This window comes from Sturnus vulgaris, chromosome 5 (assembly GCF_052056855.1).
Source record: "Sturnus vulgaris isolate bStuVul1 chromosome 5, bStuVul1.hap1, whole genome shotgun sequence".
Classification (NCBI taxonomy): Eukaryota; Metazoa; Chordata; class Aves; order Passeriformes; family Sturnidae; genus Sturnus; species Sturnus vulgaris.
The window spans coordinates 16,299,670-16,325,740 of NC_142247.1; the positions used below are offsets into that span (position 1 = coordinate 16,299,670).

The window sequence follows — 26,071 nt, forward strand, 5'->3', positions numbered from 1 at the left end:
CTGGTCTAACAAATAATAACAATATAAGTCAGCTGGAGAATAAACAGCCCTAAAATGAATAATACTTTTCAGATAAATATTTTTGCCATCCCTTCCTCCACAGCAAAATCCTTGAGATTTTTTTTTAATCTTTAATAAGCATGGAGTGCTCTCTGCCTTAATGATGTTTTGAAAACTCACTCTGTCTTTTAAAAGAAATTTAAAGAGGTAACATTTCTATACAAAGAGAAAGAAATTCAACAAGCTGATTACCAAGGATGAACTCCTTTCAGCAATAATTTCTCACAAATGAGTGTTTCGTAAACTATTTAAAAACAAACAAGCCAAAGCATAAAAAACAATGCAATTCCCTCTATTCCATTGAAATCTGCTTGAGTAAATCATGTTACAGGCAGCTGTGATTGATGAATTATGTATGATGCAGCCTGCTACTTAGAAGTGTCCTTTAAAGTAAATTGATGTTCACCTGAAATACAATTATGCTAAGTTGGAAGGAGTAATCAATCTTATCTGTTCTTAGTAAGCTTTTCATTTTGAAATTTAAATAAACTACGTCTAGGATCAGGTCATTTTTTAACAGAATAATTCTACCTCTAACCAAAATAAATTGGAAGATAAAATATATTAAAAAAAACCCTAAATGAATGCATTGGTCATGTAAGAGAGGTGTTTTCAGTGAAAAGGCAATGAAAGGAAACTTGCTGAGGAAATGCAGCTTTTTGGAGAGTTTACAGTATATTCAGGGCTTGTAGCATAACATACTCATGGGACCTAGCTTGATCATTTGCTTAGTTGTAATACTAGGTCAGATCAATTAGATAATTTCTCATCCAGATGAGAACTCTTTAAATCAGAAGTTTCCTTCATAAAGTCTTGTGTATGTCAAGGGTAAAACCATAATATCATTTAGACAGTAAGACTTCAGTCCTTAGTCCAGCAAACTCCAGGCAGAAACTTTTGTCTGGACAGATCCATTCATAGAGGAATTCAGCAGCACTTTTTCTCAATGGAATATGTCACTCGGGGTTTAGAAAGGAAAAGTTTTAGTCTGTACATCTTAAACTCTGTTTTTTCTGTTTTCTTCTATATTTGCCTCAGAAATAACAGTGTGCAAGTTGTCCTGAAATACACTGAGAAAAAAGTTTGGATCAAAGAATAGCTATGCAGGGATTAATCATAATTACCATAAAGTTTTAATGGAGTTTGGTTTTTGATTTGAATGGTTTCCTATTATTTCTGCTTTTCACTGGTTTGGCTCTAAATAGAAACCATTCTGTTTGCTAATGGAAGTCTATGAAAAGTCTAACTGTGAAAATCTGACTAGTGCAAGTCTTGGCATCAGTTCAGTCAGAAGATGATGATTTTAACTAAAACCAGTTTGAAATCCAGATAGAGATTTTCCATGTGTATGTCTTCAAGCTGAACAAAATAAAACATAAGGTTCATAAGTTTTTTATAAGCTACAAATTATACAGTTGGAAATATCTGTCAATCATTTAATTCTTTGTGTTTTGGAAATCTAACAAAATACTGTTCCTGCACTGTATATTTGGGAGGCTCTAGCTTTGCTAATGTTAAGGGAAACTGGAGGACTAATTTACCCTTTCTGTCATGCACTGGTTTAGGCATTTTAGCTCTTTAGCTTGATACCATCACTTGGATTTTTGAATTATGTTGCCTTGAATCCTGTTTCAACACGGAATTCTAATACTCAACTAAATGTCCTTTTTGCAGAATAGCAAAATTGAATATTACTACTACTTATAAATCTCTTCCAATAACAGATATTCTGAAAATGCACTTGATGGTTCATTCCTCCTGTGTTATTGTAATGGCTTCCTGAGTAACTGAGTTCTAAAAGACCTTCACAACTACTTTTTCCAGGAGAATGCTGTGGGAAATGGTGTCAAAGGCTTTAGTAAAGTATTGGTAGACAAAATCCACAGCCTTTCCTTCATCCACAAAATAGGTCATAGAAGGGGATCAGGTTGGTGAAACAGGACCTTTCTTACAGCAAGGCTGGGCCTGATGCCCTGGTTCTCTTGCATCTGCTGTATGATGGCACTCAAGATAATCTGCTCCTTGACCTTCCCTGGCACTCAGGTCAGGCTGACAAGGCTGTCATTCCTCAGATCATCCTTACAACCCTTCTTGTAAATGAGTGGCACATTGCCAACCTCTGGTTGTCTGGGACTTATCCAGCTAGCCAGAACTACTGTAAATGATAGAAAGTGATTCAGTGAGCACTGCTGCCAGCTCCCTCAGTACCCTTGGATGCATCCTGTCCCTTGTGGTAGACTTGTGTGTGTCTAAGGGGTATAGAAGACTGCTGACCATTTTCCCTCAGATGTTTGGTACTTCAGTTCTCTCTGTCTCTGTTGTCCAGCTCAGGGTACCCAAAGAACATTTGATCTTACTATGAAAGACTGAGACTAAGAAGGCATTAAGTACCTCAGTCTTTTCCTCTGTCACCATATTATTCCCCATATTCAGCAGAGGATGGAGATTCTCAGCCCTCCTTCTATTGCTAATATATTTATAGAAACATTTTTTACTGTATTTTACCGTGGTGTCTAGATAAAGTTCTCCTTTGGCTTTGGCTCTTCAAGTTTTCTGCCCACATTACCTTGCAATGGCCTTGTAGTCCTCCTGAGTTGCTTGTCCCTTCTTCCAAAGGTCATAAACTTGTGTTTGCTATCTGAGCTCCAGACAAAGCTCTCTCTGCAGCCTGGTGGTCTTCCTCACTGGCTTGTCTTTCAGCATGTGGGGATGGTCAGCTCCAGAACCTTTAAGATTTCTTAAACATGTTCAGCCTTCCTGAACTCCTCTTCAGGCAAAAGCCCAAGGGGCTCTCTCGAGTGTCATAAACAGCCAAGGTGGCATTCTGCTGACCCCTCTCCTTACTTCTCTAAGAATTGAAAACTCTATCATTTCGTAATTTCTGAGCCCAAGATGCCCTCCAATCATCACATCGTGCACCAATCTTTGTTCACAAACAAGAGGTCCAGCAGAGCAGCTTTTTTAGTTGTCAACTGTGTCTAGAAGTTAACTTCCACACACTCCAGGAACCTTCTATACTGTTACCTCTCCACTCTATTATATTTCCAGTATTGTTTAAATTCTTTTTAGCTTATTAGCTATGTCCTTAAGTGTTTAACAGATAATAAAAAAGAGTAATTCTGAAGTCTTACTAAAGTAGCATAAACCAAAATGAGTAGTTCTTTATTTGTGTTTGCATTGTTTGTGGTTTCATGCAAATCAAGGCATGATTCATTGTCTTATTATGACCTAAAGAATTAGAGCTTTTCTTTTTATAGGAGACACTATAATAGATAAGGTAATCTTTGGGTTAAGGAGAAGAAAAATCAAGGTTTAGAGCAAGAAGCAAATAGGATTGCTACCTTTTTTGTTAATTTGTTAATTTTGTTAATTGCCTGTTTTTTCTAACTCACTTGGCATGTGGACTTTTTGAAGAACAGGTTGAGACAGCTTGGGGGGTGAAAAATCCCTTTTTTGTCAAAGAAAATTATCAGTTGTATTAAAAAGAAGAGAAAGTTGATGGAGGAGAATGAGGCTCTTTGGTGGATATTTTTTACCAATAAATATGATCTGAAGGAAATGTACAAATGTGCATGTGATCTGTAACTGTTCAGCAAGCTGTTCCGTTAAGGAGTCTGCAAGGAACTAAAATTCTGGTAGAAATGCTCATTTTTACAGTGTAGATGTCTTTGTAGAGATTTATATCTGTCAAGAAAAACTGGCCTGTTCCTATGATGGTAAATATACTTGAAAGGCCATTTGATTATAGTGTGGCAGTTCCACAATAAAGCTGCATCCAAGAGACTAGTGAAGGTATGATTTTTGAAAAGCCCTTCAAAGATATGATGTCTTGAATCATATGACATTTCAAACACATTTAGTTACAGACAGAACATTCTCACTGTAGTGCTCCATAGACAAAAGCAAAAGAGAATGTATTTCTATTGGCTGTAATGAATAATTGAATAATGACAGTAGTAGCCACAGCTGGTAACACTTGCATATGAGAAAATTACAGCTATTATTTTTGTAGAAAATATCTAATAAATCCTTCCTTCTCACAGTAGGTGATTTCTGTCTTTGTAAAAGTTCTGGCATCTTTCATGATGTGCAGTTTCTTATGCTGCAGGAAAATTCAAGAAGTGCACATCACTGAATGCCAGTACTCTTCTTACAAAATGGTGTTGTTCTTCAGTCAAAAAGCTATTAATCAGGTAAGAAGGTGGTTAGAGTATGAAGAGGCTTGGTCAGCACCACTTGCTCTGATTATGTTTCTGAACTGCACAGATTGATAGAGGTTGAAGCTGTAAGTTGGCCTTATCATTCAGTCATCACTCAGGGTGGTAATGTGCAATACAATACTAGGTCTGTGTGAGATTTTCTTCTGCTGTTGTTCCAACTCTGTGCTTGAAATAGATGGTTTCTTACATGTCTGGTGTCACTGGATTGCATTTTTGGGGAGATTTTGCTGCTTTATGACAATGCATCTCTTCAAGTAATCTGTGCTTGGTTTTTATTTTTTTTTAAATTAAATAGAGAGAGAAATACCAGTGATTTGAATGTCTGGTAGATGTGTTTAAAAAGGCACCTCCAGTGCTGTAATGAGGTATTTCTGCACTGGTTTATTTTTCTTATATTTGGTTTGATTATTTTGGAGCCTCATCTCTATTACTGTACGTTTGTCAACACTGCATTTCATTTGCTGTGTGACAGCTCATTGATCACATAGATCTGTATCCTTTTGAACTTCACTTGCTGCTATGTATGTGTTCATCACTCACTCTGATTTAGTGCATCATCAGCAGTTTGAATTAGTTACCGTAGGAATCTCTGCTTCTGTGATAAATTAACTACTTTTTAGGCTTCACATTGTACATTTGGAAAAATTTTCATGCAGTGCTCTGGATATATACTGTCTCTTTTGGGGCTGTAGAGTGGCCACTGTATTGAACCAAATTGGTCAGCCTTTCACAGGAGCTGTCTGGGGAAGTGTGGTGTTCAGGCTATTAAATACTGCAAGGTTCAGATTTCAGTCACTTCCTACTATTGCTGGCTATATAAACTGCCTTTCATCCCCACTGCTTTTTCCTGCTTTTTAGACACCTAGAGCGTGCGTGAAATACTAATGCATTAAATATTTTCATCTATTTCCATGGTATTATATGATAATTATTTTTTACATAGTGTATTAAACAGTGTACCATTTAATACCTACTTATTATATCTTTATTACCAATTTGTAACAGTTAGCTGTTTGCTATCTTTAATGAGACATCATTAGAGACTTCTTTTCAAGAGTTTTCTGTAGAAACATAAAAAATCTGCAAAGACAAACAAAATATCAGGCATCTTAGGATCAAGGTCAGTGAAGCAGTGAACTGCAACGCTGTCTTCAGATCAACAATGCACATGAAACTACCTGGAGTCTTCCTTTGCTCATTCAAAGGATGTAGCTTTTGCTGCCCAGGAGGAGCATCTTTACAGCTCTGGTGTTGCAGCTGGTGCATTTACTAGATGTTGAGTAAAGTACTTTTCAGCTGATTCTGGACCCACCTTCACTGGTTTAGAAGAGCAGAGTATATGACCTTGGTGAACATCAAAGTATCACCATGGATGTTTTGGCAATTGTCTGAGTTAGTTCCTATGAATCCCTTTATCTGAGAATTGTCAGCTGGAGAACTTGAGCATGTTAAAGGGAGGACTTCAGAAAGCATTGGAAATCTCATAGGAGCTGACATCACTGTTTTCTACACTGCATATCATATGAGATGGTTAGCATCTTTCACCTTTTTTGCCCCTTCAGCATTTCTTTTGCTTCTAATTTACATCACTCTGGATTTTAGTTTACATTTGTTAAAGGAATTCAGTATTATGAACTGAATTCCTGTAGCTTTTTCCACTTTTACTTATATAGATCAGTAAAAGACAGTAGGTCAGTTTCTTGCATAAGAAATTTCTATAAGTTGTTGTGTCACAATATTTTTGTCTTTGAAAGTGTTAAAGATGTATAGCATAGTAATGGCCAGACTTACCACTCCAAAAATGGAAATTCTTCTCTAACTCCAAGAGTATTTGAATATATTGTGTGTAGCAGAATGATACTGCTTAAAGGAAAATTGTGTTTGAAGGTGCAAAATTTGAATGTAAAGTTTTTGAGAAATGCTAAAGTTAATTCTATTTTTCCTTTCTTTTCCTTCTTTTTTTCTTTTGTTCTGTGTGCGCACCTTTACCAGATTTTATAATTATGCAAGTACCCAGTGTTTTCTACATAGGACAATGCCTGATTTAGTTCACAAGGTGGACCATGCTAACTGAATTGACTTAATGATGGCTCTTACCTGCTTTCTTTTACTGGTTCTCCTGTATCTCAGCCTGCATATAACATGGCACAGATCCTGTCTAGATCCTCTAAATGAATGTTATACTTCTAATACCATGGATGGGATACTCTCAACATTGCCCTAATTTTTCTCCTGCAAAATCAATGCTAAAACTCCCATTGGTCCATATAATGCCAGAAATATCAGTTCTGCTGATCTGATTATTGTTAGCATCAATGGGAGTATCATGAATTACAAAGGGAAAAGGACAAAGTAAAATGCTATAATTATGTGGCCCATTCAGCATTATTGGCTCCAGAGAAATTTAAGATTTATTTCCATGTGTGGTTCCAGTTTCTCTCTTTCTGATTAGTAGTTACAGCTTGCTGTTTAGACATAATGATTTAATTGTAGATATGACATAGTGACTGGCTATTTTCCAGTTGCTGCTGGTTTGTCAGCATTATATCACTGTTGTACGTGAAAAAAGTCTAAATGTATCTTTTGGAAATTAAGAGCTGTAATTTCAGCTGGTGTACAGTGATAGGATTCCACCGAGTTCCTTCCCTAGGATTTTATGTGTTGACTGAGATAGTAACCCCAAGAGAAGGCAAAACACAGCTGAAATGAATTTTTGTGTGATGGCTTTGAAGTATGTTGCACAACTTTCAGGCTTTTTTTAACTTCTTTTTACCTATTTGTGATTTTGAACTAGAAGCTAGCTAAGAAGCTCCTAGTAGTAGGCATTTTAAACAGGGTTACACAAAAGTTCATTCAAAGCAGCAGCAGGTGGGAATTATAATTGGATTAGTTAAACCTCATGGTAGTCCCATGTGGACACTTAAAAAACTGAAGTTAAATGTTATTTCCCTTTCTTTGATTTATGATAGTTTTTATTATTACTTGAAACTTCTGAGTTTAGTCTGCTTCAGTTCTGAATGCAGTATCCACACATAATTTCTAATGAAGGTTAACTAATTTACTGTAAAAATTAGCTTTTTGATGAGAAATGTCACTACCAACCATTACTTAAACATTTGAAAAGAACATTTGAACATCGCTTTTACAGAAATACACTTCAAAATATAATTTTTGTTCCCCTTAAATGTGATGCACTGATAATCTTTCTCTTAGCTATATTCTGAAATCACCACTGTGTATTTCTGTCCAGTTCTCTTTCATAATACTTGGCACATCCTTGGACAGGACAGTGGCTTAGAAAAACCACTGTTCTTCTTTTCTCAAGGCTACCTCCAACTGCTTGTTCCCCTCAATTCATGGCCTCCCATCACCACAAAAGTGAAGCATTGGTTTGGCATAGTTGTCCAGGAAAAGCCTGTTTCAAATTTTTTTCTTAGCTGGCGTTGCAGTGTTTTGACAGCTGCTCTGATAAAAGCTGTTTTTCAGTTTGGAGGTAGCTCTGCAGTTTGGCTCACTGGCACAAATTAATTCTTGAGACAAATAGAGTTAACCCCCAACTAATTTGCCTTACACAGTGTTGACCATGACCCGTAAGGTGAATTTACCTCCTCTGATTTTGTTCTTGTCTGACTGCCCAGCCAAGAGGGTGGTCACTTCTCTTCCTTACAGCTGCTTCTTCATGATTAGTCTGTTGTACAGCTGAAAAACACTGCAAATCTAGTTGGCTATTTTAGATTTTCTATTCAGTAGTCTTCCTCTCTTATGGGAAACGTCACAGTTTTGTAGCTTGCTGGTGGTCCTTTACCACTGGTTCTCACTCCCTCTTGTTTGTCACTCACCTTTGCAAACATATGTACCACCCTCTGACCCTTGCCCAAGCTTTTTAATTTGAATGTTACACAATGTTAATATATGATAGCAGATTTGATGTTAGCAGTGTGGAGGAAGGGAGGGAAAAGGGGCACGTTGTAGTCAGAGAGTCTGCATCTGTCAGATGGTGTCTGGTAGTTTGAGATTAAGTATATAAATTTCTAGGAAAACAAGCACACTGGATTTGATACCTGGAGCCTCAGAGCCTGATTTCTACATAAACTAAATGTTTTTATTTGTAGCGTTAAATCTTCAGTGATATACAGCAGTCATGTATAAAACCATTGAACAAGAACATATTGTAGGCCAAAGGGAGGAGGATGTGCACTTAGGAGTAGGAATGAAATACGAAAAAGGGAGGTGGAGGCAAGTCTGCTTTTCCTAAGCCTTGAGAAAGGAGAAACCACAAGAAATGGAGATGAAAATAGTTTGCTACTTTTTCCTCCCTCATATAGTAGAATTTTCTAATTATCTTTAGAAGAAAAATGAAGTTATTCAGTATCAATCTATTTCAGATCTCAGCACCAATCATGTAACTCTGGAGCTGTGCCTCCAGCTGGGCAATCAGCTTCATACAAATTAACTGAGAAAGGAGTTTAGTCCTAGGTTTGATATTTTGGTTTCTGTTTATAGATGTAAAATCTCTCCTGAAAGTAAGACACATATTTGGAGACTTATTCCTCCTTTATGCTTGCTTAACCTTTTGGAATTTATCAGTCACTACCTTTTGTTAGTTGTGAGCATTGTCGTGTTTGGATAGTGGGGTAGTTAATTTATTTTGAAATCAAGAGGCTTAGTTAATAGGCAGTATTGCAAATAAATGAAAGATTTTTCCCTTTTAAATAATCTCCTTTTCTTAAAAAAATCGAATACAATGAAAGGTCTGAAAGCTTAATCAATAAAACATTGCTAAAATCATCTTTCAAAATATTTCAGAATTTTCACTGTTCCTACCACTGTTCAAGCTATCTGCTCCAGTTTTCAATAAATAATTTCAAAAGCAATGACCCTTTCAATTCTTTTTTTTGGGGGGGGATTAAGATTACTGATTGATAGCATATTATACTGTAGTCTAAATCTGTTGGGATTTTGGGAAGGATCTTATGTTTTGGTTGTGCGGTAAATGGACTTTATTTTCTAGTATCACAGAGTCAGGATATTTATTTATTTATTTAATGTTAGGACATGCTAAAACATGTTAAAAACCTGTATTGTCTGATTAATTTTTTATTGCTAGAGGTGAATGGATCACATTCCATTATTCTTTTTGGCAAAGAGTGGTTTCATGTTTTAATGTGAAAATATTAGGAAGAATATTATTAGAGGATGTGTGCTGAAAATGTAAACCCAAATGATTACTTTTGGGTGTGTGTTTTTGATTAATTTTCATGTTGTGTGACAGTGCCCTAGGGTCTGCGAACTCTTCCTACTTTCTCCATGACAATGCAAAGCTTTAGAGGCAGCATTGCAGTGAAGGAGAATGGAAGAGTTGTAGAAGAGCACTCTTGAGTTGTTAAAGAGATTTTCATGCCGTTTTTTGTGCTCACATACACTGTAGGGTTATAGCTGACAGGAAGGTGGCTAATGCATGTCTTCATGCTCCAGTATACTCCAGTCGATGGAACAGCTTTTGTCGGTGATAGACTTGCAAGTTTATGATGGGAAGCAGCCTTGCAGCCAGATGGTTTTGGGCATATGTGTTTATGAGTAAGTGGCTTTAAGTCACTTTGCCTCATTTGGAGCTGTGCTGAGCGCAGCTTAGATTCAGACAGCTGTGTTTTCAGTGTCATCGTCCTTTTGTGTTCTGTGGCTTGCATCTCTGTTCTGTTTGTTTTGGTTTTTCTACTGAATGTACAGGCAAAGGGGCGGCTAATATTCCTTCCCTGGGGAATTACAATGAATGAGAGCATGTATTCTGCCCCTCTGCAAGCCGCTTAAGACTTAGATATGACTCCCCAGGAGGGAAGAAGAATTGTATTCCTGCTTGTTCTGTCCTTAGAATAGACAAGCAGAGTATGTATAGGTCTTTGGCTCCTATTTTACTACTTCCTGATATGTATTTGATGCTGATACGTCTTTTCCTTTTTAAGCTGAATGCCTGTCAATGGAAGAGGAAGAGAAGCTCATCATCGAGTAACGAAAGTTTAGGCAGGGTCAGAAACAATCCAAATACCTTTGGAGTCAGCAGCTGGGGTGGCAGTAAAGCTTTGCAGCAGAGCTGGGAGTGGTTGGGTGTGGCAAGGTTCTCAGTATAAAACCTGTATAAGCCCTGAGGCAGGGACACATTCCATAAAGATGTGTAAAAACATGAGTGGCTTGGGGAGAGTGAAGTGGGGAGCAGTAATGCACTGACTTCTAATGCCAGAAGTAGGAAGCAGCAGATGAAACCAGCGGACAGGCAGGCATTTGGAACAGATATCACACAACAGATCACTGAAGTGGGAAATGCTTTTTCATAAGGTTCTGATTTGTTCAGAAAGCAACCAGCCAAATTCACAGAAGATAACTATTAAATGCAAGGATACTAATCTTCTTAGGATTTCTTGTGCCGTGAAGTGCTGGATGATGGAAGAGCAGTTGTGGGAGGTACCACTTCATGCTTTTCTTGTTTTGTACTGTTTCCAGGTGTCTGCTACTGGTTACTGTTGAAAACAATACATGAGGCTAGGAATAAGAGGATATTTGATGGGGACTGGTTCAGAAGCCTTTTGCTCTTGTGCCTCTGGAAAGCACACTCAGATTTGAGATTGCAATGTAGGTTTACTGCTGAAAGCCTATGTTGATACACGTCACTAAGGACAGCTTTTTGTGCATGTGTTTGATAACACTTCTAGTTTTATGCTGTTTTAATGCTCTTGATGTAACTTATCATGAGATAATGGCAAAATAGATGATTAGGTTGTATGGTACAAGGATTATACCAAGACGTTTTGTTTCTTATTTTATATTCTTTTTTTGTGGTACAGGTTAGGATTCCTTTTGTTTTCCTTTGTGAGATAAACATGTTAGATTGGAGGTTAATAAATTTTTCACTGAGTGACAAGCCACATTTAAACCTCCCAGTCTATGTATTGGGAGGAAAAAACCTGAACAAAATCAAACCCAAAAGAAAAGAGGCAGAAGCATTTAATCTCTTTGCAGTCTTTCTGAACACAAAATGTAAAAGTCTAATATAATGTCTAATGGTAGATTGGTAACAGGATTGTTGCCTGGATGAAGTCCTCAAGTGTTTCACCCATTTTATTTTGCTCTGCAGTGATTCTAAAAGCATCTCTCAGAAGGACCAATATATGCAGCATTTTTTAGACTACTTAAAATGTGGATGGTATATCTGTTGTTATTTATTTACTTTGCCCCACTTTTGTTTATTCCTATTTTATCTTTCTAATTTTCAATTCATCTTCTTTAGCTTTGGAAGCTATTGAATGTTTCACTGTGCCTTAAATGATTCTCTATTTTTAGACAAAATGGAAGTAAAGTGTGCTATAGGGGCAGTCTATATAATACTGTCTTTTTTCTGAGTTAGTCTCATGACATTGTTAAGACACAGCACTGCATTTACAGAGTCAGTGTTCTCATTTAGCCTTCCTAGTCTGTGATTAAATGGGAGTTGTTGCTTGTTTTAGTATAAGTTGGCTGACAAAAGCTGAATCTGTCACAGGTGCTACAATTTGTGTATCAGAAAATTTGCTTTCCAAATACTAATTATTCCCAAAGTATCTTACTTCACACAAAGCACAGATAACACAGTCAGCAAATTTGTCCCAGTTTTATTGTTGTGCAGTAAATTAGGGTTTGTCTTCTACCATTGTGTAAAGTGAAGATGGTAGAAATTTAATTGTAGGAGAACCAGTGGATCTACAACCTCTGATCTGATTTTTTCGCTTAGTTCTCCCAATCAAATGCTTGAAATGTACATTATTCAAATAATCACTGCTGAATTTCACTTTTGTAACTGAATGAGCTGCTGTTAAGGAACATGGGATAGGGGGGGACAACAGTGTTGTCTCTCCAGAAGTAATTTGAAAAAGAAAGTATTTTATGCTTGAAAGACCTAGACCCAAGCTGGTAGTATGCTTAAACTATTAATTTGGGAAGCTATTTTAATATGATGGAAGCTTATTGGGAATTATCCTTCTGGTTGTTATGGGAGAATGAACCTTCAGTTATTGAAACTGTGGCAGAATAAGTGAAAGCATTCAGTTTATAACCTCCTCAGACTCTGAGTTACAGGTGGCCTGAAAACACACATGTAGGTCGTGTGCACAAGCATGGAGTTGGGTTCCTGTCACATATCCTCCACTGCTCCCTGTTGCAACCCTAGTTGCCAGGATGATGTATTTTGACACTGAAGGGCCAGGATCTCCCTAGATTAGAGTTTGGAGTTCAGCTAGACTATTGCTCAGTTAAATCTTCTGTAATGAATCCAACTGTCATCCAAGTGAACAAATTTTTGACACTAGACAAAGCAGAATGACCTGCTAAAATAGCAACTGGAACTGTGTTTCAGCAGCTTCTCCTTTCATTGCCAAGAATTACCTAGGAACTTTTCCCAAGGTTAGACGTGTATTCTAAATATATATATATATATATTAAAGATATTTATCTTATAGAATGGCTTACACAGAAAAGGAAGAGCATTGAATGTTGTAAATGAAATTTTTAGCAACAATTTTTGCATTGCAAAGTAGGTTAAGAAACTGTTTATTTATTCCCTTAGGATGAACATATTGTATATTTCTAGATTTTTAACAAATGCAAACATAGATGTGATTTAACTCCTAATAGCAGTGATGCACCGCTTTTTTTATTTGTCTTGTGTATTGTAATACTGATTTTTATTTTTATTTCTGTAGGACTATTTAACCATTCACAAGTATGGCAATGCAGCCAGAAATGATCTCTGGAACACACTGTCAAAGGTAAAATGCTTTAATCTGTTTCACTGAGGGATTTGCTATGGTGTTTTTCTTGGTAAGATCAGGAGTGAAAGTGCGTATTGAGATCTTCAAACCACAGAGCAAATATAAAACCTGATGCAAAGAAATTCCATTTGAGTTAACCTAGTGGCAACATTAAAAATATGAGTTCTGCAGCATTTGTGTTCTTTGTTGTGTTAGAATATATTTCCCTGCATGTGCTATGTCACTGATGTGAAAGATACTTCATAGAATCTATCACTAACTTCAGTGACAGCACACTGAGACCTGTAAGCTGGAAAGCACATGAAAGTGCTGGGCTTTGGCATTTCCATCACGTGTGTTTGTGATTTTGTATGATTTAAGATTTTTGTGAAGGACAAAACGATTAAAGCTTTAAAGTATGGTGCAAACAGAGAACTATTTACTGTAACATTTGGTATGCTCTAGAGACTTACATTGCTATATCCAGGTCTGGCTTGGGTTCCAGAGCCTGGTCTAGGGCTCCACAATGGCTGTAATTTTTGTCAGATGAGCTGAATTTCTCCCCTGTGGGACTAGTCTGAGCTAGTTTGTCTTCCCTAGAAATAAAGACTAAGTGGAGGGTAATGGGGAGTACAGTCAGAGTGTTTTGGCACAAGTACCAGTTCAAGACATACAAAACATGACAATCTAGTTGTAACTATTGACACCAAAGCTAAGATTCAGCTGGAGGTCATGACGTCTAAACAAGCAGGTATATAAATGTAAACTAGGTGTCCAAGATCCTATTGTTCTCACTGAGTCTTCAGTTGCCAATTCACAGACTTCTAACAGTTTTTACCTTAATTTATCCTACCTGGCTTCCAGCTGCCATATGAGAAGCACGTCTGTTGTAGGTACACTGGTTCTGAAAGAATGTGTTGAATATTTTAGGACATGTCATTTGATGCTAGTGAATAGGAACGACAGGAGTCCCAGAAATCTAGTCAATATAGTCAGCAGAGCATAGAGAGTAATTCAGTTGGCTAGGCACTACATGATTATTTTATAATAAGCCCGAACCACTGACTGTTGACTAGAGACTTGAGATAGTTGTTCAAATATAGGCAACTAGTGCCAGATTAGGTGCAATAGGATGTTTAAGACATTCAGGTGTGTCTAACCAGTTTAGCAAAGATACATGGGGAACTCTGTGCTCTTCTGGAGTGGCAGGTAAAGGTCAAATGACATTAGTGACCTACATGTGGGCAATTGAACCAAGCCCTGTATCTGTATGACTGCTAAGGAGAGTTGTGACAAGTAACATACAATCAGGCTTTTAAATCTATGTCTTAATCTGTATCTGAATGTCACTGCAAGAATCTTTCTTGCCTTCCTCTGTAAAAGCCTCTGGGACAGTTCTGGGCAATAAGAGGTCATCAGAGGAATGAATGTTTTCTTGAATAAACAGCAGAATCTGCAGCTAATAAAGTAGAACAAAAATGAGATTATATTCTAGTCCATAACCACTATAGCTATACTGTATGCTCATATCTACTGATGCAGCTAGTAATTCTGTTTGCCTGAGTCATAAATGCATTTGTTGCTAGCCCCTTTGTTCCTAATGCAGTGCAACTGCAGCTTCAGTTCTGAAGACACCTTCTGCTTGTATTCATCAGAGGTTGCTCAGTCTGTGGTCTTGGACTGTTTGACAACTAGGAGCATGTCCATTGCTGAAGAACAAATGATGCCTTATTCTTCTCATATGCAGTCTCATCTCCCATGATGACATAGTATAGATGCTATAGTATCTCTTTGTGTTTCAGATAAAAATCCACTTGTAAAACAGCATTTTTATTGACATATGGAATCAAATATGAACAGATTATTCCTCCATGTGTTGTGACAGGTGCAGTTTATGAAGCAGCAGGGGATATCTTGGTATACATTTCCTCACTTTGGACATAAGGGACAGTATTTTCAAATAACTAGTCATTTTGATTTTCAGAACAGAGAAGCTCTGTATTTTTAGAAATTAGGGCCCTTCAAATATGCCTTATTGTAGGTGCCTAGAGCAACTCACACTGTGTCTTTTTAAACCTTAGCTGGTTAAGAATAGCTACCCAGTATTTCTGTGGCTCTTGTTAAAATCCTGTAAAGCAGGTTATTTCTTCTGTAATAGCAAAAATACTTGAATGATGTGGAAAACATGGCTTTCTGACTGTCACTGTCCTCTCTGTTAAGATTACTCAACATTTATTTTTAATATACACAGAACCTTAAGCCTTATGTAGTGTGTGTGAATTGGGTTTAAGTGTGTTATCTGCATACACATGTGATGGTTATTTTACCCTCCAAAAAACAGTTATGATTCCAGGGACAAAAAAAAAAAGAAAAAATAAAAGTTTTACATGTTAATACTGCTTCAGTGTATTGAAACTTTTCTTTTTTTTTCCAAGGCTTTAAAAAGGGTTGGAAAATCTGTAAATATCCAAGAGGTAATGGATCAGTGGACACTACAGATGGGTTATCCTGTTATCACTATCTTGGGAAATGAAACTACAGACAACATCATAGTCATCTCCCAAGAGCGTTTTGTTTATGATAGTGATACTAAACCCAAGGATCCTGCCCGTGGGGACAACAGGTACTTGTATTTCTCAATTACTACCTTTCAAGATGCTGTAGTTGTTTAAGTAAGTGCTCTATGTGTGTATATTTATGAAAATGGCTTTTTTAGAAGTCTGAGCATTGCTTGGTATCAACAGCATGTGGTGATGCTTTAATTTGAACTGTAGTAAAGTTGAGGCTAATTAAAAGAATTGGAAAAAAAATGCCCATTTGCATCCTGACAATTCTCTGTGGCAGTGTCTTGCCTCACTTATCTGTTTCCTCCCCTTTCTTTTGATTTTGTCACACTCCATGAAGTAATTTGGAATGTGATTGGAAGGTCTGATCGTTCTTAAGAATTCTTTGGAGTGGACCTCTCAATGCCCATACATTGAGTAGGCAGATGTAAATATATATTAGCAACAGACCTAGCTTGACTTGGGAAGCAGTCAGGAGCTGAACTGGACCTCTGTTCAAGGCAGCTCTTTCAGTTTTGGAGGCAGCTGAAGTGGTCCTGTAGGAGCTGTTACACTGTCTGAAATCAGCATCTCTGTCTCTATTCCTTTTCCATTTATTAGACTGTTTTGTTTCTGCTCCCAGTCGGCTCTATACACTTCCTTTATCCCTTTATTCTGTGTTGACCTGTTCATGCTCAGTGTGAAAGAGGGCACACTATTAAGCTGGAATATTCCGTGTTTATCCAGTAGATTTAAATTAAAAAGTAAAATTTAATACAAATTTTTGATTGAAATGTCCAGAGCTTGTAGAATATTCCTTTTGAGGAAGGCCTAAAATTATAGTAATGTTTACTGGAAGCTGTTTAGAAGTTATCATTATCTTCTTTCATTCATTATCTTTTTTTAGAACATGAATACTATGGAACTCAAACATGACACAGAGTAAATAGTTGCTTTTCTGGCTGTGTTGGAACAACCTAACAGGGTATTAAGCATCTGTCTAAATTCTGGGCTGAAATTAGCTCCTTTGTGAAAAAGAGATTAAACAACTGAATGTGGACTGTTGGAAGTGCTCATGACTCACAGCTCAGTGCAGCAGGAGAAAGATTCTCCTTCCTATCTTGAAAATTTCTTTTGGGCAAGTGTATATATGTGTAATGTAATGCGAGTGGAGTTAACTACTCAGAAGAACAGCAGTTATTAGTTTTTTGATTGACTGAAACAGATATGTTAAGCCTTCTAAGTATTGTAGAGACTTCTAAAAATAGATTTTCTATGTATTCAGCATTGGTTGAAGTAACTGCTGCTGTAATTTATGAATAAAGACTACTGGGTGTGTAAATGATCCCAGGGTGATACGGGTGTTGACCCTGGCTGGATGACAGGAGCCCACCAGAGCTGCTTTATCACTGCCTGCCTCAGCTGAGGTGGGGATAATATATGATATAATAATATAATAATAATATAACGAAAAACTCATGAATTGAGATAAGGACAAGGAGACATCACTCACCAGGTACCATCATGGGAAAAACAGACTCAGCTTGGAGGGGGTGGACGGGGAAATTATTACCAATCAAATCAGAGAAAGGTACTGCATAAATAAACAAAAATCTTAAAACACTTTCCCTGCACCTCTCCCTCTTTCCAGGCCTCACTTCACTCCTGATTTTCTCTACCTTGTTCCCCCCAGCAGTGCAGGGGAACAAAAATGGAGCCTGCAGTCAGTTCATCACACATCTCTGCTGCTCCTTCCTCCTCAGGTGGAGGGCTCTTGCTTACAGCAGGGGGTCCCTCCCACAGGAGACAGTCCTTCAAGGACTGCTCCATCGTGAGTCTTTCCCACTGGCTGCAGTTCTTCACAAACTGCTCCAGTGTGGGTCCCTTGTGGGGTCAGAAGTCCTGCCAGGACGCTGCTCCAGCACAGGTTTCCATGGGGTCACAGCCCCTTCCGGCTCTCCAGGCTCCAGTGTGGAGTCCCCCACAGGCTGCAGTTGGATCTCTGTTCCTCCATGGACCTCCACAGACCAGAGGGTCACATCCTGCCTTTCCATGGGCTGCACCACGGGCTGCAGGGAAATCTCTGCTCCAGTGCCTGCAGCACCTCCTGCTCCTCCTTCTGCACTGACCTTGGTGTCTGCAGAGCTGCTCCTCTCACATGTTCTCCTTTCTCCAACTGCTCTTTCCCAGCAGTTTTTTCCCCACATTACCTCAGAAGTGCCACCACAGTGACTGATGGGGCTTGGCCTTGGCCAGCCGTGGGTTTCTCTTGGAGCTGACATTGACTTTGCTGAATGTGGGGGAAGCTTCTGTCAGCTTCTCACAGAAGCCGCCCCTGTAATACACCAAAACCTTGCCATGCAAACGCAGTGCAGGTGAGAATTAGACTTAGTTTTATTTTCATACATGTCATTAATTTGTAATTCAAACTGTATGTTGTCATATGTGGAATGGCCAGGTCAACACCACCAGGGCAAATTCTGCTGGGTTTCTTAGGAGATTTTGTCCACAGACTTTATTACAATTTTTGTTTCTAAACACTGGAAATAAGATTTGATGCTAGAGAGAGCACAGCAAAAGGTATCCATGTAAGCCCTGACAGGAATTTAGTATCCTAACAGGCAGTGCAATGCATATATGTATCTCCTTTGGCAGGTCTCTTCCCGCTTTGGATTGTTTTTTTCCCATGCTTCTGTTTCCTTTTAAGCACAAAAAGGAAAGAAGCCCCTTGCTCAAGGAAGGCTTTACAGCTGGGTTGTTTACTCCAGCAGTCAGCAGACTGGCTAATTAGCAGAGCTAATTTGCCACTTCCCAGTTGAAGTTATTTGGAAATCATGTTACATAAGTATAAACACCAAAGAACAGGAGCCATATACATTTAGGAAAAGGTGAAACTTACCTATGCCCTTCACCTTTCAGAAATCATCCATCAACTTACATTGAAGTCCTATGGCTTAGTTATAAATTGGTGTCTGTGTGTTATAACACTGTCCATCCAATTCGTTCATGCACTGCCCACAGACACATGTGGCTGGGTATACACAATGGCCATGTGTCAATAATGTCCTTTCATAGCAACAAATTAAGTAAAAAACAAGGTTGAGATGCTGAAAATAAATTTAATCTTTTTATTGGTAGTGACCTAGATATTTTTCAGTTTTTTATTTCTTTTTTCTTCCACTACTGAAATGACTATTGCTTCAGTTATTGTGAAAGCAGTGGACAGGGAGAATCACATTAGTGTGTGGTCATTTGATAACTTGAGATGCATTACTTTACCTTGGTTTTTAATATTGAACGAGCTGAACTTCATATGCCATGACACAGTTATTCTACAGATTCACCAAGGAGGGTGGTGGCACTGTCAGGCAGTGCAGTGTTCTGGCTCCTTCTGTGGGTGGCTTTGGTCAGGAAGTTGGCAAGGGTTTGCTGATGCCTGCTGAAGAGATTTATATATATATATATATATATATATATATATCATCAGCATGCAGGCTTTGGGGGTGTTAGAGATCAGTGGCCTAATTCACAGTCTAATAAAGTTGGTGCTTGCCTCCCCTGCATGACCTGTGAATTTAGGCTCTGGCCTCATGTCTCCCCGGGGAGCTGCAATAGGCCCTGTAAATAACGGAGAGCAAATGGTATTTATGCCACATCTGAGGCCCTGCAAGGGCAGGGCAGGCAACACTGGCTTCCTTAGGGCAGTTTATCTATGGATTAATCGTGATGATCATTCTAAACACCATAAGAAGTAGATCTGCACAAAACACAGAAAGATGTTCAGGTCCAGGCATTTCCAGGAGTTTATCATCTAAACAGACACCACAGTACGCACTAGAGGGCTCCAGGGAAGGCTCTTAAAGCATCCATCTACCCTGTAGTCTTCCTTTATCCAGAGGTGGGGCTGTAGTTTGGTATGGCACAGCAATAAATGTCAATTCTATTGCCTTCAAAATGATGAGGAGGTTAAATTTTTGGTTCAGATGCTGTCCAGGCAAATTTAACTTTGCCTTACTGTAGAGTCACTTCAGAGTAGTCTTTCAAATGTATCTACAGCATAAGAAATGTAAATAAAATAGCAACTGAATATTTTGGAACCATTCTGGTTCTATAAAATGTCTGTGCTTTGCTTTATGCTGTGTATTTATGCAGCAATTAACTGTTAAAAATGAAATGTGAAGCTGCATATTTAATTTTTAACTCTGAAACCACGTAGAGGAAGACAGAAGCAGCAAGCAGATTTTTCTAAGTGATAAATGATAAAAGTGAAAATTGTTGATACCTTTGTCAGTGGTTGATGCCTAGTCCATTACTATAAGTGTTTTTAATTCTTCTGCAGAAGAGAATGATTACACATTTTCCAATCTCCTGTACATTTGTGCTCTTTGTCATTATACGTGTAGAAAAATGTGTTTCTAGAGCCATACATATACAAACTGTGATTTATTTCTATGCATACAATTGACTGTATGGCTTGCTAAGCCCTAACATTTGGACTGAAATTATAGAAGGTGCACAATTTCTCTTCTTTGTAAACGGAACATAGATTTTGCTTGACACTTATGTCTTCTCATGATCCATAGTTCTTATTTTATGGGAAAATAAAACTAACAGTGACAGACACTGTTTCTAGAAACATCATTCCTTAGAATGGCCAAAATCACCAGCTTTGATTTGAGTGCCAAAGCCTGTGCTTCGTATAATGTTTCAGTAGCAATTTCAGCTTATGCAAGCAAAACTTTAAAACTCCTATTATAACTGGATAATTCATATTCTATCCCCATATAACTACTCTTTAGTTAAGTGTAGGTTTGGTCTTGGACTCCTGTATAACCCCTGTGAGAATAGATTATGCTCTTACCTTATAAGGCTCCAGGGGAGAAGGTGATATTCCATCTGACAGGGTTCACTGGGTTTTCCTGCTTACAGAAAATGATGATTTTAAGGCACTAGCCTCATCCATCATTACAAAATGTCTCACAGATATGACAAAAAATCTTATGAAAAATAATCTGTGGTCTAGACAATAAACTAACCAGTTTTGATGAAATCCATAAACCTTTTATGTGAAGAGCAGACCAAAGCTTTCTGGTTGTGGGTGTGTTTTGCCCTCTGAAAATATACAGAGCTTGTCTCTGTAAAAGTGGAAAAGTAACCTTTCCAATGTTATCAAAATAATTAAGTTAATGTTGCTGGGATAATATTAATTTATACAGTGTTCTTATCATGCGTGCAGTTTCCATAGCTAATCTTTGCTTTTTCATGATAATATCCTAAAGGGGAATGTCTTGCTACTGAACACAGCTAGCTGTGAGGAAAGAGAAAAACAGGAGGAAGATGAACAGATCAGGATATGGACAGGATATGCATACATGCTGTAGTGTGGTAATCTTCAGTGCCTTTCTCTGTTTAGCTGAACTGGGGAAAATTCAGTTGAACAGTGCAAGCCGTGGACATGACCAGCAAAACCAGACCCATGGGTCTAACATGTACAGACACATGGGTCTAACACCCTGTAGTAATTGTGGCAGCTGAAAGGCTTTACAGTGGGCTGCAGAGCTGCTCAGCAGTCATTCCAATTCAAGATGAATGATTAACTGCAGAATTTATTTCCCTTCAAGTCTCTTCTGAATTTCCTAGACAAAGCTCCTTTATTTATTCAGGCTTTGCAGAAAAAAGGGCTGTGCTTGTCCCTTTACTGATAATGATTTGCATAGTAATAACATTGCTGTGTTTGGATATTGCCATGTGTATTTTTACGTAGTTGTATAGCATTATTACTTGAGGAATGATGGGGAACTTACTCTGTCAACTAACCAGCTAAGGATCAGGTTAAACACAAACCAAAATGTTAGGAGCACAAGGGGGATGCTGATTAGTATCTTCTCTATGTTCTTGGAGCAATTGCAGATTAATATAGCATATGTAGTATTAATTATGTAATAAAAAAGAACCATAATATGGACAGATAATGTTCCATAAATTGAGGAAAGAGAGGTAAAAATATATAAATAGAAAACAAAGTGCTCATTTACCTCCCTGTCTCTGACAAATATCCTCTCATCTTCCATTTTCTCAGGTCTTTTGAGTGTTTTCTTGTTATGCCTTTCATCTTTACTATACCTGAAACATTGCGCCTGTATCAGTGTTTCTGCCAGAAACAGCTATTGTGTTGTTATCTAGGGACTAGATGTGGTACCCTTAGTTCAGCTGGAGTGACCTAAATGTCTCTATATCAGCTGTAATAATGGTGAAGGGAACAGGCTCCAGGAAAGGAAGGTACCAGTGTATTAGGCACAGAGGAAATGGAATTAATAGGAATGAGATGAAAAAAATCAAGAGTCCTTATTGGATCACAGAACTGTGTGTGAACACTGCCAGATATTGATTTAACCATTTTTTTAGCTGGTCAAGCAGGGACTTGAAAATTCTTTTTCTTGCAGAAGAGTGAGAAAGCATGGAGTGCTGCTTCTCTTGAAATGCACACTGGAGTAGAGGCCAGCTCCGTGACACCAATAGATCTTGTCCTTTGATGTGCATAAGGACAGTCCTTAACCCCAGCAGCCTGAGAGGGGACAGTGCTGTGCTGAGTGCTGCTTCTCCATAGGAACAGGCAGAGGGGCTGCTTTTGTGAGTGACCTGGGGCAAGACTGCCTGCCTTGGGCACATGATGGAACAGTGCCTTTGCTGTTTTTACTAGCCCAGCTCTTGTGCTGTGCACTCCCTGTTGCAATAGGATGTTTTCTTTTCTGTAAAAGCCACTGGAATGTCCTGGTTTTCTTGCTTTTTCATTTTTAGAGGCTTTTCTGATTGTTGCATTAAAAAAAAAATCTGAATAGGAAATACTCTTAAAATCCCTTCCAGTACATATCTGTGCTAGTGTCTCCAGCAAGATTTTGCTGCTAGCAAAGACAGCAGAAATGCCAGTTATAATTTAACACTTCATTTCCAAAACCATTTCAGAGCTTCTGTTTGCAAGAAGCTTTTCTCACTGGGAAACTTCCAGGACACTCTGGTGTGCAGTATATAGGCAACTTTCAGTGTTAGAATTTGCAGAATGCTAAGGAAGACAAAATTAGTGTATTGTGTCATTGCTTCCTGTGTAGTGACAGCACTTGTATCCTGTTAGAAGTTAAAGCTGACAGAGAAAAGCTGCTGTTGTATTTTATTGATGTGCCACTTTCCTCATCTTATTTGCTAACATTAACTCTCAAGAATTGCTAGATACCCAATCTAGTTAATTGACTCACATTAATTAAATCAATTTCATGCTGAAGAAAGGAGCATGTACTTGAGGGCAGTATTGTGTTTTAATAGAGAGTGAAGTCTTTGGGAGATGAAGAGGAGAATGAGGACAGCAGTGCTTGTAGAGCTTGGGAGCTGCTTAACATGCAGGGGGTAGGAGAGACAACGTGGCATGGCAGGGTGCAGGTGTGAGCTGGAGTTGGAGCATTAAAGTTGTGTAGCTGGAATAGGCAAATATGGAGTACCAGGGAAATGGAAAAGTGGTTTAAAATGAGGGAAAGACCAGACTGGGGAAGACTCAGACAGTATTTGGCAGAGACAAGTTTTATAGGAGGAATGAGGGTGGATTAATGTCATATTTTATTGGCTTTGGAAAAATCGGAGATGTGAGTTCCCCATTGTAGATCAGAGGATAACACTTCTAACATGCTTAGTTTTAAAGTTGCTGATAATGGCTTTCTTTTCTTATCCCTTTGCATGAGCCTTTACACTCAATAGCAGAATCTTGGGTTTGTTTTGTGGAGGAAATACTTTAGTGGGGGACTTCTAGGAAGTTTACTGGTGAATAAGAAGCCATTATAGGATTATATATTAATCTTGCTTAAATTCACAGTATTCAAAGGAAAAGTCAGAACTGAGCACTGGAATATGCTGAAAAATATTTGGTACTTAGCCTCTGAGAACATACTGGAGAGTTGTAAACATAACTAAAGTGCTGCTCTCTTATTCCTGTGGACGCTTCTCAGTCTATAATACATCCTTGTGTTCTACTCAAAGAAATGTCAGATCTGTGCTCTAGTCAAGGGGTTATGCTTATGGGTAAAGAACAAAACAGACGTGGGGTTTGCATGATCAGCACCTTGTGTGCAATTCTGCAAGGGTATTTTGCACTGGTGCAAGGCAGAACAGAGGATGTTGGAGAGATAAGAGCCTTTATTGAAGGCTAAAGAGGCAGCTGTCAGGACAGACACTTAACGCTGCTAATGCTTCTTTGGATCCATCTTTGATTCAGCACCCAAAGTTGCTTGTCACTTTTGAAAATGAAGCCTTTTGTGTTTTAGTGTAAAAGGTACTGTTAGCCAGGGAGTAGACAGCATGTGCTGACGATGGATTTATAGTATTTGTTCTTTGCCCACATAATTTTTCTAAATTTGGTAAGGTACACTGCTGGCACTGGCACTGAAATGAGTCAGTTTTAGATAGCTTCACAATATTAATAACCACCTCATTTATAATTTATTTTTGGATTAAACATTTACCTAATATTACACAGAATTTTATAGAAGGTTTAGTAATCAGATAATTATATTAGCTATGCTATGTTATGTTATTATCAGACAATGCTTTTTTTTCCCCTCAGATTTGGTAATTTAATTAAAATTTACTCATTTAAATTATCTTATGCCTACCCTTAAAAAAAAAAAAAAAAGGATAATGAAGTTTAGACAGGATGGCTGAAGACAAACAGCTGTTTTCTAGCAGAATATGCTGGCTGGCATCTTAAGGCAGACCCACAGTGCAGAGCCACACATGAGCTCTTTCATGCTAGGGCTGATGCTACAGTAATGAATCTTTTTTTTATGTCTGGAACTTTGTGTTGTCATTGGTAAGGGTATTATATTTTGCATAAGACTCCCGGAAAGTGTAAATTTTTTTCCTTTTTCTGATCTAGGATTTACTTATTACCAAAAATTATTCCAAAGATTCTTGTGAAATCCAGAAGGAATTAGGACTATGTCAGAGTAAAGGAAAACTACAAAATCCGCATCTTTAATACATTCCTGTTAACATGTTAATCACTGTTATGACTACAGTTGGATTGTAGTGTCAGTTATTGTTTTAAAATACATGCCTCTAAAATTCATTCCTCTAAAATACATTCCAGCAATCCTGTACTGACATTGAAGGTATTTTCTCGCCATGTCTTTGTATTTAGGTCCTTATAAGAAAGAAACCTAAACAATCCATATCTCTTGTATAAATAGTAGCTCTTAGAAGCAGCTGTCAACCTTTCATTTAGAGTGTAGCAATATGATTGCCTTTTTTAATGTTTCTAAATGAAAGCATGTATAATAGACAAATATGTAAAATTAGCAGCTGTATTGAGGCACTCCTGCAAATAAAGAAGCTTAAAACCAGAAGCAAGTCATCCTAGATGTGCTAGCCTATTTCAAGACTAGAATATAATCTTCCTAGTCACTCTCATGCAATTTTAAATATTTCTCCAAACTATAAAGATTATTCATAGTTTCCTTAATGTGTGCAGCTAAGTATAATTTGTGTTCAAAATTATAATAGGTTCAAAATTCCAAATACCTTCCAAATCCCAGAGTTTTGCTTCCCTCTGAAATATATATTAGCTGTATTCAAGTACCCATCCAATCAAAGCCTCAGTCAAAGTAGATAAATCTTAGTTAAGAGGCTCTACAAATTGATTTCTGTTCATCCATGAGACATCTTCTAAGTTCACTTCTGTTAAAAACTTGAAAAACTCTTCAAAAGCTGACACCTCAGGTGTGAAGCTCATTCAGAGCCACCAGGTGATGAAGCCATTATCTGCCTGGCAGCACCTGTCACACCCTGACCCTGTTGGGTTGTTCTGGATGGTAGGTTGGTCTGACTGAAAAATTTAATCACCTCCATAGTTGGGGCATTAGGGAGAAAGAAGAGAAGAACTGATGCAAAAAAACTGAGGTAGGTTTTAACAGTGATGGTAACAAGAAGACCAATAATGTCTGAGTAATAATGCGTGCCTCACTTGGAATTTTGTTACAATACTGTGTGGATATTATATTGCACCCTACCTTCACTGTGTCAGGACTCTTGACTGAAAAAATTACTCTCTATATTACAGCCAGATAGAGCTCCTTGATGCTGGAACACTGTCTTTAATTCACAGAGTCCATCAAAGGCCACCAAAGTTTTGTAAAGGAGCATGAAACTCCCCTGCCCAGTATAATGTAGAATAATCTTAGAATAAGCATTTCCACAACCTTTATCTTTCAGTTTTTTCCAGTTGCTCATTAAGTCATTGTTATTAATTTTTCTTTTAGCCTTAGCTTTCCTTTTAATTGTTGACCAGTCTGTTAGTCTTGGGTGAGGGCAGAACCCCTGTAACCCCACAGTCCCCATGTCAATATAATTTCCTTTCCTCATTTTGCTTAAACCCAACAAACTGTGGATCCTACCATTAATGTGGTGTGTGTCACACTTACTGTGCTCTGCTGTT

The 26,071-nt window shown here is 38.0% G+C and overlaps 1 protein-coding gene across 1 annotated transcript in view; it reads left to right on the plus strand.

The window, feature by feature from the left end:
* The window catches only part of TRHDE (thyrotropin releasing hormone degrading enzyme), a 202,099-nt gene that overhangs the window by 112,764 nt on the left and 63,264 nt on the right, over positions 1-26,071 (plus strand). Inside the window, exons 8-9 of the mRNA XM_014879363.2 lie at positions 13,007-13,072; positions 15,490-15,677. Coding sequence (XP_014734849.2) covers positions 13,007-13,072; positions 15,490-15,677 — 254 coding nt within the window. The remainder of the gene's footprint in view (positions 1-13,006; positions 13,073-15,489; positions 15,678-26,071) is intronic.